Below are 12,939 nucleotides of genomic sequence, written 5' to 3'. Positions count from 1 at the left end.
TGTTAACGTATCGTTATATATGATTTGGACTGCATGTTGGAAAGTCCCCAGTTGTTGGTCTATAAATGTACAAGTCCATATTCCATGACGGAAATTTGAAAAATAGTTCAACATTTTCTAGCTCCCAATTTTTTTTAAAAATCAAGTACACAAGTCTTAGTAGAAGTTAAGTCCTATATTTATTTTAGAAAAACAGAGGCCCAATGTAAAATTAAAATTGCATCTTTTATATCCGTTAGAAGTCATAGCTGAAACCAAGGGGTGACTGTGGAGTTTAGGATCCGAGTTCCTATAACATATGAAACATCTACCTTTAACTTTTTACTTTTGTCAAGATTGGGTGCAGACAACATATCAAAGCCCATGTTTCTTAAGTGTAACTACTTCTTGCTCAAGTAAGATGTAATGTATCAATTTGTCAACACTGCCACTGGTCAAAAATCTGTCTGTAATCTTCGTGAATAGAAAGGTTACAACTTACAACTTTAATTATGTGTCTTGTATTTTATTTAGATTATTGTTATATATTATCAGCGGTCTCGGTCTCGGTCTCGGACTATCCGGTCTCGGTCTCGGTCCGCCTTGAAGGGGCTGGTCTCGGTCTCGAAACTTCAGATCTCGGTCTTGGTCTCGGTCTCGGACTATCCGGTCTCGACTACAACACTGGTATTATGCGTTATTTCCACATTGTAATATTAAAACTAAAAAGGTATGCGTAGCTGATGGCTTGCGAGTGAGATTTGCAATGTTTTAATTTATTGATGAAGATTTATGACAAAAAGGAGTCTTCACTCCTCCGATTATCATAACCGAAATATTACCGCTGTCAGGTGAATTATTAAAAAAAATTCGCGTGCTTCGTGAGGGTCAACATGGGTCACAGATGTTTTCGTTTACAACTTATGGAAAATGTACACGAGGAGAAATCCGATATGCATACATTAAGTGAAATGAACTATTTTAATTATCTTAAGCCTGAAAACTAGAAAGTATTGTAAACTCGATGAGAAATTACGGATTTAAAACGGTCGTGAATTTTAAACGATTCATTTAAAACGGAAAATAACACCTGACGATTTTACGTCATTTTGCCCACAATATCATATTCCCAACAACAAGGTATAATGTTTAACAACGATTAATCATAAAGCAAATAGAATCACATCGTATGACTAATTGAACTTTGAATGTCTCCACCTCATAACCCGCTAAAAAAAAGAGTTCATAACAGAGACTGAAAGGGTGCACTGGTACCCGACAGACTGACAAGTTAATACGTGAAAGACGCAAGGATAGGCGTCTACCCGCGGTTACCAGCTGAGAGGTGAAGGATGATAATGCGCGTATACTATTCTGGGCTGTGGTCATAAAAGTGAGCCCTCTGACAACTACCTATAGTTGCCGGTAAGTGGAACATGTTTTTTTTTTTTTTTTTTTTTTTTAATTGAGTACGATTAGTTGATGAACAGAACTGAATAATTAGGTAAATGTGCGATATTGGAATTGTCTTCTGCACCCGTGAAGGTTTTGCCATAGTTGGGCACCACTGAATGTGGTGTTATAGGGGGTGTTTTGATGGAATAAATAATTTTCTCGATGAATGAATGGGAGGTTTGCGTTAACAGCATCTGAATGACAGATATCTCTTGGTGAGTTGTGTGGTTCTGAGAAGAACCAGTTGGTTTTAACTCGACGTTTCGAACAGTGTGCTCTGCTCGTCATCTGGAGACTGCTGGACTCTTGCTGGTGTAGTGTAGTGTAGTACAGCTGTGGTGAGCATCAAGCCGAGTGCCAAGGGTTCAACATTTTCTTGTGTCTGGCAGTTGTGTGTGTTCAGGAGGGGGGATGGGTAGGGGTTGGGGTCGGTGATGTGCATAAGGACTACCTCCAATGCTGTGGCGATAAGTCCTTATGATCTGAATACAGACCATAAAGGACATAACCGCTCTGAATGAGTGGAAGACAAAAAGTGCCTTTAATTTTGAAAAACGTAAGCATCTTAACCACAAATGAACCCCGAGTACCCCTCCCCGTGGCAAACAGTTATGCCAGCTCGAGGTTTTGTCATCTTCCCCCTACTTTTCTAACCACTCCCATTTTTGTGTTTGTGTAGGAAACGAATATCTCAGCTATTTCCATCTTCCCACCTGCAAGTTTTCCACCTGCTGAGCATTCTCCCCAGATCGCCATGGCAACGCAAAAGCGAGTCCTCGTGTGGAGTACGCCGCGATCTTTGTCCACCGTCCTCATGAGGGCGCTGTCACAGCTCCCGGATTCGCTGATCATACACGAGTTCCTGTTGTTGGCGGGTTGGAACGAGGTGGGCCTGCCGGACTGTCCCGGCGACTGGAAGGCAAACTTAAGCGACATGGACACGGAACCAGGTTTCAATATCAAGTCATGGAAGGAGATGTACGAGCAGCCGTACCCTGGCAAATCCTTCATTCTCGGGAAAGAAATCTGCGACGGGATGATAGGACGGATCATGGAGATGATACCCGAAGGCTACACCCACGTCTTCCTGATGCGCCACCCTTCCAAATCAATCACTTCTCTCGACAAAGCACTCTCGTATTTCCCGGATGATGTAGTAAGATTGTCCATGCAGAAGCCCAGTTTCAAAGCCCTGGCTGATATATATGACTATGTCACCACGACACTCGGTCAGCAAGCACCCGTGGTGTTGGACGCCGCCGACCTTCTTGCAAAACCCGCGGAGGCCTTGCGGCTGCTGTGCGAAGCCACTGGGATGCCTTTCAGCCAAGACCTATTCCATTGGGATCAGCTCATAGGCGAACCACCCTCCAACTGGTTAATGCCAAAGATGATGTGGAGCAACAACAAGGATGTCGGGCTCTTCAATTCTGCCTTTCAGAGCACCTGTTTCCACTCCAACCAGGCAACCTCGGGCGCTGCAAAGGAGAAAGACGCCATCAAACCAGAACTCCAACAACTGATCCAAGATGCTTTGCCGTATTACAACTACCTGTACGAACATCGCTTAATTATTCCAGACTAGGAAAAGAACAAGTATACGAGTACACAATAAGCTCTGGCAGTGTTAGACTCAAGCGTACAAACTAGCTGGGGGTGTAAACAAAATATAATCTAGCATGAAAGTCTTGCATGAAATCAATCATAATTAATGATCCCTGCCAGAGAAAATGCGACGCCGAAAAATGCGACGCTGATGGCACATAATTATAAAACACCATACTTTTGGTAAATTTTCGGGACAGACAGACAGACAGACAGACAGACAGACAGACAGACAGACAGACAGACAGACAGACCATCCGACCGACTGACCACCAAGTGACATGTAGAAGCTCCTGCCAGAGCTTAAAAACGATAGTTAGAATTTTCAGGGGAGTTGGGATGGGAAACTGAATATGTTTTTATATTCGCTATTAAAATCACTTTTTTTATGTGAAGGAAGGGCCTGTATGAATACCGCTCGTGCATTAAATCGCAGAGCAAACAGCAAATACTGTCGAAAAAATTCAGTGAATATAATTGGAACATGTTTGCAATTTAAAGGACATTAATTTAAAGTTTGTGCACAAGGGGTGAATTCATCGTGACTGTACTCCATTTTGTGAACAAAAGAGGGCGCCATTTTGTGAAGAACACTTCGCTGGTTTGCGACTTTGCGTGCGCTCTTCTTGTTATAATAGTTGCAGACAAGTGGCGCGCCCAATGTTTTTTCCTTTAGTCCCACCATTTGACCTTGGTGGTATGTATGTGGCCTATTTTCGAGTAGTATATAATAGGGATGTAAGTGGCGCTACCAACGTCAAAAAAGTCCGCCCCCCGAAAAAAAAAATGTGAGCCCCCCCCCCCAAAGCAAAATCTTGGGATAGACCCCATAGTCCGCGAGCTAGGCGGAGTTGAACAATTTGAGCACAAAATGGCGGTGGGGGTGGTGCTGGAATGGTAATTCTTAAGTTGCTCTGGGTCGGATGTGGGTCAGGGGAACCCTGTCAAAAACTTTTGAGTTTTATTAACATGTCGCGCACAAGTGCCGTTTTTTTTTTAATAAAAGTGTTGAGATTCACCCCATGATGGCAACAATGGTGCTAAAGATTGAAATAAAGTCGGATAAAGTTGATCTAAGAATGATTTAAAGATTATATTTATTCCATATACAATTATACATTGTTTACAATAAATGGCACACGTACATTGTGTGTAATATAGTGGAGCTATATATATATAGGCTTATTATATTTTGTACAAATTGTGCACACATTGTGGTAAAAAGCATGAAACTTTATATGCAGAGCCGAGATAGTCTAAGAATCATTTTAGGAGGTGGGCCCACCTTGGATCCTGCCGATTTGGGATGCATGCAAAGAATAAAACTCAGAAGAACTGTATTTAACATTAATCATATTTTTTTCTTCTTTTTTCCATTTTTTGAAATGAACTTGGGCAGGAGATAAAACATTCCAGCATTTTCGATTGTCATATTTTCCGCCCATTTTGTGGGCGTGGCTACATTTATGAAGGGGTTGTTTATAATAGTGGTTTATCCCATTTTGAAGTTGACATTGGATTAACATTTCGAGACGGATCCATTCTGGAAATTGCCCACTTGAGGGGCGGAGCTTTATTTTAAAACGGGTGCACAAAATGCAGAAAAATTGTATTTGTTGCATTCATTGTTCTTTATGCTTTCAAATAAGCTTACACATGAAAATCTTCCAATGTTAAAACACTTGTTATTGTCACCCATTTGGTGGGCGTGACCTATACTAGCCGGTGTAATGAAGCAGCTTGATTCACAATAATGAGGCCCAAATCGTCATTTTGGGGGTCAAAACACAAATTCTGTATTCGTTAACTATATTTTTACCTTACACTGTAATATCATTTAATTTCTTCCGATAATTTTTTTTTCTATTTTCAAAGTTGCATTAAATCGTCATTTGAGAAATTTCGCTCGGGAACAAATTCGGCCTAAGTAAATTACTTTATATGAAATATCAGCAATACAATAAAGGCGACCTATATTTAACATATAATTACAACGATTGTTTACAAGATTTACCAGCAATAATTTCCATTTACGCGTGCATAATAATTAGTCCTTTTTTAGATGGTTTTTCCCTGCCCTGCCGCACATGCATCTGCAGCAGTAGTAACACAATGAAAGGTTTACCCATACGATCAAAGCCAAGACGGCCAAAATGAAGAGGTAGACATCTATGAGATTCCTCTGGATGTAATTCAGGTCTTGGACGGCCGGTCGTAGATGATCACCGCCGAACTTGGTGACGTGGAGGATCCAGTGGGCTGCCGTCTTCACTGGGGGCGACATGGTCTGCAGGTCTCGCATTATCAGGGATAGACGCCGTGCGTTGGTACGGAATCTTTTCAGCAAAGAGAAGAGTGACACTGTTGGGTAATATTAAAACAATTCGAAGGAAATAGCCATGCAATTTTGGTTTTGGGCTAGGCTGGGGAAGATATATTTCCCACCTTTTTTATCAGGGAATGGGCCAGATGCCCCAGATTTCTTTCTGCTGAAGTAAACAAAAATCTCAATCATAACCTCGATCTCAATCATGATGTCCTCCACTCAAAATGACCACAAAAAGCAGCAAACGCATATTTCATAATTGGTGGCTCGAACTGACTTGGATTGGGACCGAGTTGACTCGAAACTAACTCAGTCGGGGTCAACTCGGTCCCAAGTGAACTCGGTCCCAGGTGCCAAACAAAATAGGTGGAGAACATTTCTGCAATTTGATTCACAGAACGTTGTCCGTCTTTTTTTGTGTATGTATTTTCCCTGGTTAACCTTTTGATGTACTTATTTTGGTTTAATCATTGATTTCGAGGTTATACCGATTGTACCGCTCTTACTTGAAGCAGCGTGTTTCCCCGCCAGCGGCTGCCGCAGCAAGTCGCTCGTTCCCCGCTGTACTAGCGCCACATACACAGTCTCGCGCGCCGTATATGCTTAGTACCGTGCGATTATGACCATCGTGACAAGCGTTTTGCATACTTAAATTCTCCGTTATTTTTAAGAATCATCGACCTGAAATATAGTTTAGATTAATTAAGACTTGATATTATCATATTTGAGGGTCATTTTCGATAGCTTTAGTGGCGCAAATTAAAATAAATCAGACCCAAAATACACAATACTATATGTTTTCTATAGCGATCGCGGTGCGGCGACCCCCACTCAACCCCACAATGCACTTCGGTCATTGCGTGACGTAATTAGTACAGAGGTTTATTAGTTCTGTATGCTAAAATACGTTGGGTTTTTCGTTAGGTTATCAACGAGTGCGCCTGAGCTTTGAAATTTTGTGAATCAGGTGTTTATTTAGTCTAGTAACAACGCCCCAGGAACGCAGCTCTGTGCGATACAGATTTCACGGTTCAAAGGGACACGGATCAGCGTCCCAGTTAACGCTCATTAGTAGATGGATCGTCCGGAGATGGAATATTAACTCAGGCGCACAGCATAGGCGTAGCCAGCGGGAGGGGGGGGGGGGTATTTACCCCCCCCCCCCAATATTTTGTAAAGACTGGCCTTAGTTTCCATTCAAATGCCCTTCTTTTCACCAGCGCTTACCCCCCGCCCGCCCGCCCCCCCACCATATTTGTAAAGAGTGGCCTTCTTCTGTACGATGCCCTTTTTTTCTGAACAAGTGCCCTTTTTTGAAGGGCACAAAAAGAAGGGCGAACAAAAAATCGTGCCCTTTTTTCGCGCATGTACTGCCCTGAAAAAACACCCTATTTTGTCCGTAAGTGTGCATAATCGTCGATTTTGAACAGCGCCCCTATTGATAGATGGTACCTGGCCCCCCCCCCCCCCCCCCCCCCCCCCCCCCCCCCCCCCCCCCCCCCCCCCCCCCCACCACACACACACACACACACACACACACACTTTTTGATTTTACGGAGGCAAAGACCGGAGAAAAAAAAAAGTGTCTTCATTTTGGCACGGATGTGCAAGTGCCCTCAAAAAATTACCCCCAATCCAAACGACCTTGCTATGCCACCGCATAAGCACACATTAAAATGTTTACCATTGTCCTTGACTTTTGAGCGTCAATTTTGGAATCTCAAAAATAGGTCGAACATGAATGCCGTCTCCCATTCCCTTTCAAAACGTTGTTTGCTTTGTTCATTACTTTATCTGTATGGACGCAATTAATGACCATTAAAGTCTCTGAATCGTCCGAGCTTCACGTAATCATACCAAGCTTCCTTCACCACGTGACCACCGAATAGCGCCCTGCACATGAAGCAGCATTGCAAGGGCTTTATCTGCAATCAAGTGTAGTAAATTAACAATGGCAAACACCAGCGGTTATCGGAATCTTATAGATCTCCCATGCACTTGTGAGACACACAGACTCTGTGTGGGCCCCATTATCTGCAACTCAGTATCAAACCATGATTGATCATTTAAAACCCTGAATTATTCTACGTTTTTCCTTCCTTTCTAATAATGAAACCAAGGGTTCCCCAAAAGTGCCCTGTAGGCACTGTAGCTCGCAAGCCTGACGAAACCTGTAGAGAGGAGACGGTGAGGAGAAATTACAATTTTAGAGGTGGGAGAAAAACCCCTGAAGAATACTCTGGGGAAAACCCACGGAATCAGGTAGGGACTGGAAATCAAATCCACATTGTGGTCCGGGCAGGAATCGAGCCCGGGCCATAGCGGTGGAGGGCGAGGAAAGTAACCACTGCGCCAACTTGACTCCCATAAGACAGGCGGTGGAGACTGAAGCTTGAGACGACATCGAGCTTTGGAAAGTAACCCATAGGCCTATAGTGGGGCAATAGGGAAAAAATTTGGGGGAATCGTGCCTTTGATGATACAAGAATGATATTTGGTAAACAGTCAGAGTATGTCTTAAGAAAGGTATTTGGTTATGGGGGCTATCGCAGATTTGTCTTTTGAAAAAATAAAGGTGGAATAACAACCAATTTTCAAAATTTTCAAAATGGCTGCATGCCATTGCTTGTTTTTCTACCTATAGCCAAATATCTTTCTCGTGACATACTCTGACTGTGTGCCAAATGCCATGCTCGTATAGTCAAAGGCACAATTCCATCATATATCTGCCCTACTAATATTACTCTTTTTTATGTAGCATGTTTATTGCTACTGACCATCAAGGCGTACTGGAAGATAATTACTGTATTTACGCAAGGCCATAACAAAAGGTCGTTGCGTCATGCATAAATTCATGGAATAATGTATTAGGGACCTAATGATGTATTTTCCTTTTACCCGTATGTTTCAGTATTTTTCTTTTACCCGTAATGTTTCATACAAAGGGCAGACGATTTTGTCGGCGATTTTTCGACAGACTTTGTTGCCCTTGAACTAAAAGAAGGAGGAGCCTTACTTTGGATCGGTGATGACATTGTGGATGGTCTGGTTCAAAACATCGGGTGTGATAGTGGTGATGTCAAGCCGCAGGCCGACCCCACGGTCTTCGAGCCGGTCCAGATTGTCCATCTGATCTCCGAAGAACGGTAGGCCCACCATGGGCAGTCCGGCCCACAACGCCTCGTACATGCTGAAGCCTCCACCGTGACTCACTAACACTTTAACGTTCGGATGTTCTGGACAAGGTGTGATGACAAAAAGTTGTAGTCTAGGTTATCGCAGTCAATGACATTTCAATAACAACAACTTCCCTCGCCAAAGGCACGCCTGTTGGCAAAGGCTGATTTAACAGTTGGTGAGGGCAGATACAAATAACTCCACTTGGAGCACGCTATATCACTGTACACTAACGGAGGACCTCATCAATGGCGACAACATCCTGCCAGTTTTTGTTCCGATAATTTGTCATTGGCCGCGGCTAGGTGCTTTGTACAGTGTGCATCGAAAAAATGCAAACAACATTATAACGGAATGCCAGACGTGGAATGGTTTGAAAGATACGCCTTTCCACTTCAAAATGAGACATCAGACGTCCAAATCGGATAATGTTTGACAGAGCTATGAGTAATTTTCCAAAAGAGGTCAAATTGATCATGGGACCAAGTTTTCAATTGTAGGCATTGGAGCAAAGGTTTTCTTATTGCCTCCGTACTTGCCTGGCCTACAACAAATGTGTTTAGGAAGTAAGCACAATTCTAAACACTTTCTTGCTGTCACCTCATGCTGAAAATGTTAAGCATGTAAACATGTTTACAAACTGATAGCAAGAAAGTGTTTGGAATTGTGCGTACTCGCTTAACACAATTTTGTTGTCGGCCAGGCAATTTTCCCCACAGAGGCAATTAGGCTGCCTTCATCCTAATGCCTAAAATTGAAAACTTGGTCCCATTGGAAAATTACTCATAACTCTGTCAAACAATATCAGATTTGGACGTCTGATGTCTCATTTTAAAGTGGAAAGGGGTATCTTGCAAACAAAACATATGTTTTGGTTACACATTCCACGCCTGGCATTCCGTTATATTTTATTTGAATTTTGTTTTGATACACACTGTACAAAATAGCTTGAACTATGCTTTCACGATTGAAGGGGGCAGCCATGACGGCGTCCTTGGAATGGTCTATAGCGAGAGTTGCAAACCGAGGGTAACCTTTCCTACGTGGTCTCTGGACGCCATTTTGGGGCCAAGGATAGACTGTTCGTTTACAAGTTCACACACATGAGTTAGGGGTTGGGTAAAGGCTTGCCGGAGGCTCACCCTGCTATAGGGAGTCGGGTACGGGGCGATGGCCCCGAAAATGATTGAAATCAACGTTTATTTTATTCTCGAATTGCCAGTGCAGGAGAAAGCAAGGAACTTCGGTATTCCAGTTATTATTTTGGCCTCATTTTATTAGTATCATAACATAAGTCAGCGGCTGAGCTGGGAGGGGGGGGGGGCGATCCGTCATTAATGTGAACCACCTACCCATGACCTGCGACATTGGCAGCCACCGGACGACTTTAGTGTTGACTGCCAGCCGGACGCCGGCGGGTAAAGGAGCTGAGGTCTGCCACAGCACCCGGACTGGTAGCAAGGCCAAGCCGTCGGCAAGGACTTGGGCTTTTTCTCGCTCCATACTTCCAACGTGTGTGCCTAGTGAGAACAAAGCCACGCCGCTGGGAGCTGTGTCCAGAAACTCAGCCACATCGGCTTCGATCTGATTAGGAGGAGGAGGAAAAAGGAGAAAACTGTGCTTTCTTTTAATTGATTTTGTTCCTGATTGCGCCATGAACTACGGTTACAGAGGTTATACAAACAATAATGCACCTGACCAAGGGCGGATCCGGGGGGGGGGGTGTCAACGGGGGCCATGTCCCCCCAAAACGAACGCTTTTTTTTTTTAAAGTGACGTCGCAATAGAGGCAGGAGCTGCTTACGTACACCACAATCTTTTCCTTTAAAAAAAGGGACAAAGTGACAAAAAATTACCTCAGATCGCACCACAGGGCATCTAGTATTCAAACAACTTTCCGGGGGCCTTAAGCGGGCCGCGAACCCCATGCCGTAATTTCTTGACCCACTTTTTGGGGGACCAACATTTTTTGGGGGCCCCACCCCCCCCCCAAAAAAAAATAATGTGTTCTGGATCCGCCCTTGCACGTGACACATTAGGAGGTCCATTTTGTTATAAGTCACTGACAATATAGAGATTATTTATTATGAAGACACTTTCCCACTCTTTTTGAATTTGTGGTTTTCATTTTGAATGTCCTGGTAATATAAAGGTATAGGAAGGAAGCTAACATGAAAATGTTGTCCAATTATAGAAAAGCACATGCAGAAAAAGTTAAACTATTATTTGAAAAAAAAGTCGGTATATATACCGTCAGACTCTCTAAAACGCACGTGGTCCTATTTCGACGCACTTCATTCAATGACAACGCACGCGCGTTGCAAGCGTTACCCGCGCCGATTATGGTGACTCCAGGATATAGTATAAAGACTATAAAACTAGTGGTGGTACGATAAGACACTCGCGTGGTGTGTCGGTGTTGTCGCAGGCCTGCCGGCGATAGAGCAAATGCCGTGAACTCAATACGGCAACATAGCTTTGTCGTGACTTTAGAACATACACGATTGTGCTATTAGGCTATACATAAACATTTAAGCTCGAACTGCGCATGATTTTCAAAAAAAGGTTATAGGTAATATCAAATGTAAAGGAAAAGATTATTCGTTGCAGTACTTTACCGTTTTATTTGGAGCCGAACCGGCTGTGAACAGAACGTAAATAGTATTTGGCTGCATGGGTCGCGGGAACTCCAAGGCGAAGCTCCCATCGAACATATAGAGAGACGCTTGCTTGTTGGATTCATAGGTGCCGAGCTCAGGTCGGATGTTGTACTTGACTTTCAACTGGTCGAAGCGTCTGAAGTCGAAAATCATGAACCACCAGAATTTGTAGAAGGTGTGTGCCAGGACGTTTTGCACACGCTGGAGGAATGTCATTCTGTCTGTGAGACCGAGCACACGCTCCGGGATGTAGGAGGGATCGATTGGTAACCCCGCCCTTAAAGACAATTGTAAGATAGAGAAAACAAATCGGTTGGTGCTCTATTGCTTAAAGATGTGTTAGTATCCGTATCTTATCCGGAGTTCTTATTCACACTGAAGAAAGTTGAGCAATTTTGTTAGTAAAAGTGTTAAGAATTTGCCCAACAGTGAAGGCTGTATAAAATTTTATTTTTTACTCACGTTGGCTCAGAAGGTCAGCAACAGTTGCTATTGTTTTCTTCTTTTTTTACGGGATGTACTTACCACATGCCGTGTTCGCAGGGAACTGCGTGGCCAGCACAGTTGTAGATGAAGGGAATGTTTAGAGCCTGTGCCAGGAGCGGAATGCACGGGATGAAGTCATCAGCAACCAGCATGTCGAATTTCTCTTCCCGGAGCCTCTTCATGGTTGCCGCATCTCCCAACAGATCGTCGCACTCGCGTAGCCACATGTCCCCGGTGCTTAGCTCATCGGGGATGTCGCCCCTGACGCCTGCGATCAGCGGACCCCAGAAGGTCGTCACGACGCCCGTGGCGAACAGCTTGCCGAGATGGGCCATGACGTCGGCCCGATGGTGCGGCGTGACGGACGAGGTGTATACCACCGTGGTGAAGATGTCGGCGTCGGCCGTGTGCATCTGGGGAGGGCTGGAGCTGCTGAACAGCGACACCACCCTGTGACCCTGTCTCATTAGCTCCTTACCAGACATGGACAGAGATGGATAATGACTGCCACCAATCATGGAAACGAAGTACAAAAATGTGTACTTCTTGGAATCTGGCGGCTCCACCTCTCCTGTGGTGCTGTGTACCGGTGGCACCAACAAACAGGACGTCATCAGTAGGAGCACGGTGACAAGTTTTGAAGACATCACGTCGGCCCTCTTGTCTAAACGGGAAGAAAGCAAGGATACCGTCTGAGGTATACCAAATCTTGAATTGCAATTGAAAACATCATGCACTAACTCTACAATATAGGAAATTGGTGATGGAATATAATTTACAGGAATACATTTTACGAACCAAAACCGTACAATGTAAAAAACAAAGCTCCGTATATTTTGATCAAGCAGGGTAACAGCAAACAATAAAGTCGAACTATGTTCAAAACATGTGTACAAGACTAACACGCGCAGCAGCTGCCAGCACAAAAGATCGCTCTGACCATACCATACTATTCAATAATAGAGAAACATCACCCCAGAAGAGGATCTTTAGAAAAAGGGATAAAAGGAACACAATGCTATCACCCCACAATTCCGTCTGGCTGGGATGTCCGTCGGTCATGGTACAATGTCATATTTGTATCCAAAGTCCGTTTAAATGCAGAAACAATGTGGTATGTTTGGCGCGAAAAAAATATGATTCCAATTAAAGTCAAAGTAAACTCGTTTTCGGACGATTACTCAAGACGTATGCTGTATTGAATTAAAATTTTGTCCAATGATTGGTAGTAATATTAACACTACCAACAAT

The 12,939-nt window shown here is 43.7% G+C and overlaps 2 protein-coding genes across 2 annotated transcripts; one reads left to right on the top strand and one right to left on the bottom strand.

The window, feature by feature from the left end:
- The first annotated feature begins 2,121 nt into the window (after window positions 1-2,121).
- Window positions 2,122-3,138, top strand: LOC119720627 (branched-chain-amino-acid aminotransferase-like protein 2). Its single transcript, XM_038190378.1, has one exon. The coding sequence runs from the start codon at window positions 2,189-2,191 to the stop codon at window positions 3,017-3,019; it is 831 nt and encodes a 276-aa protein (XP_038046306.1). The 5' UTR covers window positions 2,122-2,188; the 3' UTR covers window positions 3,020-3,138.
- Window positions 3,139-4,980: 1,842 nt separating this feature from the next.
- LOC119720626 (UDP-glucuronosyltransferase 2B10-like) lies at window positions 4,981-12,696 on the bottom strand. Its single transcript, XM_038190377.1, has 5 exons — window positions 11,728-12,696; window positions 11,161-11,479; window positions 9,895-10,126; window positions 8,382-8,601; window positions 4,981-5,375 (listed from the first exon to the last, which is right to left on the bottom strand). The coding sequence occupies exons 1-5, from the start codon at window positions 12,333-12,335 to the stop codon at window positions 5,087-5,089; spliced, it is 1,668 nt and encodes a 555-aa protein (XP_038046305.1). The 5' UTR covers window positions 12,336-12,696; the 3' UTR covers window positions 4,981-5,086.
- Between the last annotated feature and the right edge of the window lie 243 nt (window positions 12,697-12,939).

The sequence above is a fragment of the Patiria miniata genome, unplaced genomic scaffold (genome assembly GCF_015706575.1).
Source record: "Patiria miniata isolate m_02_andy unplaced genomic scaffold, ASM1570657v1 HiC_scaffold_9, whole genome shotgun sequence".
NCBI classification, from domain to species: domain Eukaryota; kingdom Metazoa; phylum Echinodermata; class Asteroidea; order Valvatida; family Asterinidae; genus Patiria; species Patiria miniata.
This window is presented reverse-complemented; position numbering and strand designations above follow the sequence as displayed.

What these genes read in the sequence shown, in the direction of transcription:
- LOC119720627 (XM_038190378.1), top strand. Translation starts at nt 2,189, where the DNA reads ATGGCAACGCAAAAGCGAGTCCTCGTGTGGAGTACGCCGCGATCTTTG.
- LOC119720626 (XM_038190377.1), bottom strand. Translation starts at nt 12,335, where the DNA reads ATGTCTTCAAAACTTGTCACCGTGCTCCTACTGATGACGTCCTGTTTG. An exon ending in CCCTGCGAACACGGCATGTG is followed by an intron (nt 11,480 to 11,727) that starts GTAAGTACATCC and finishes ATTGTCTTTAAG; the next exon opens with GGCGGGGTTACCAATCGATC. An exon ending in GCCAATGTCGCAGGTCATGG is followed by an intron (nt 8,602 to 9,894) that starts GTAGGTGGTTCA and finishes CACCTTGTCCAG; the next exon opens with AACATCCGAACGTTAAAGTG.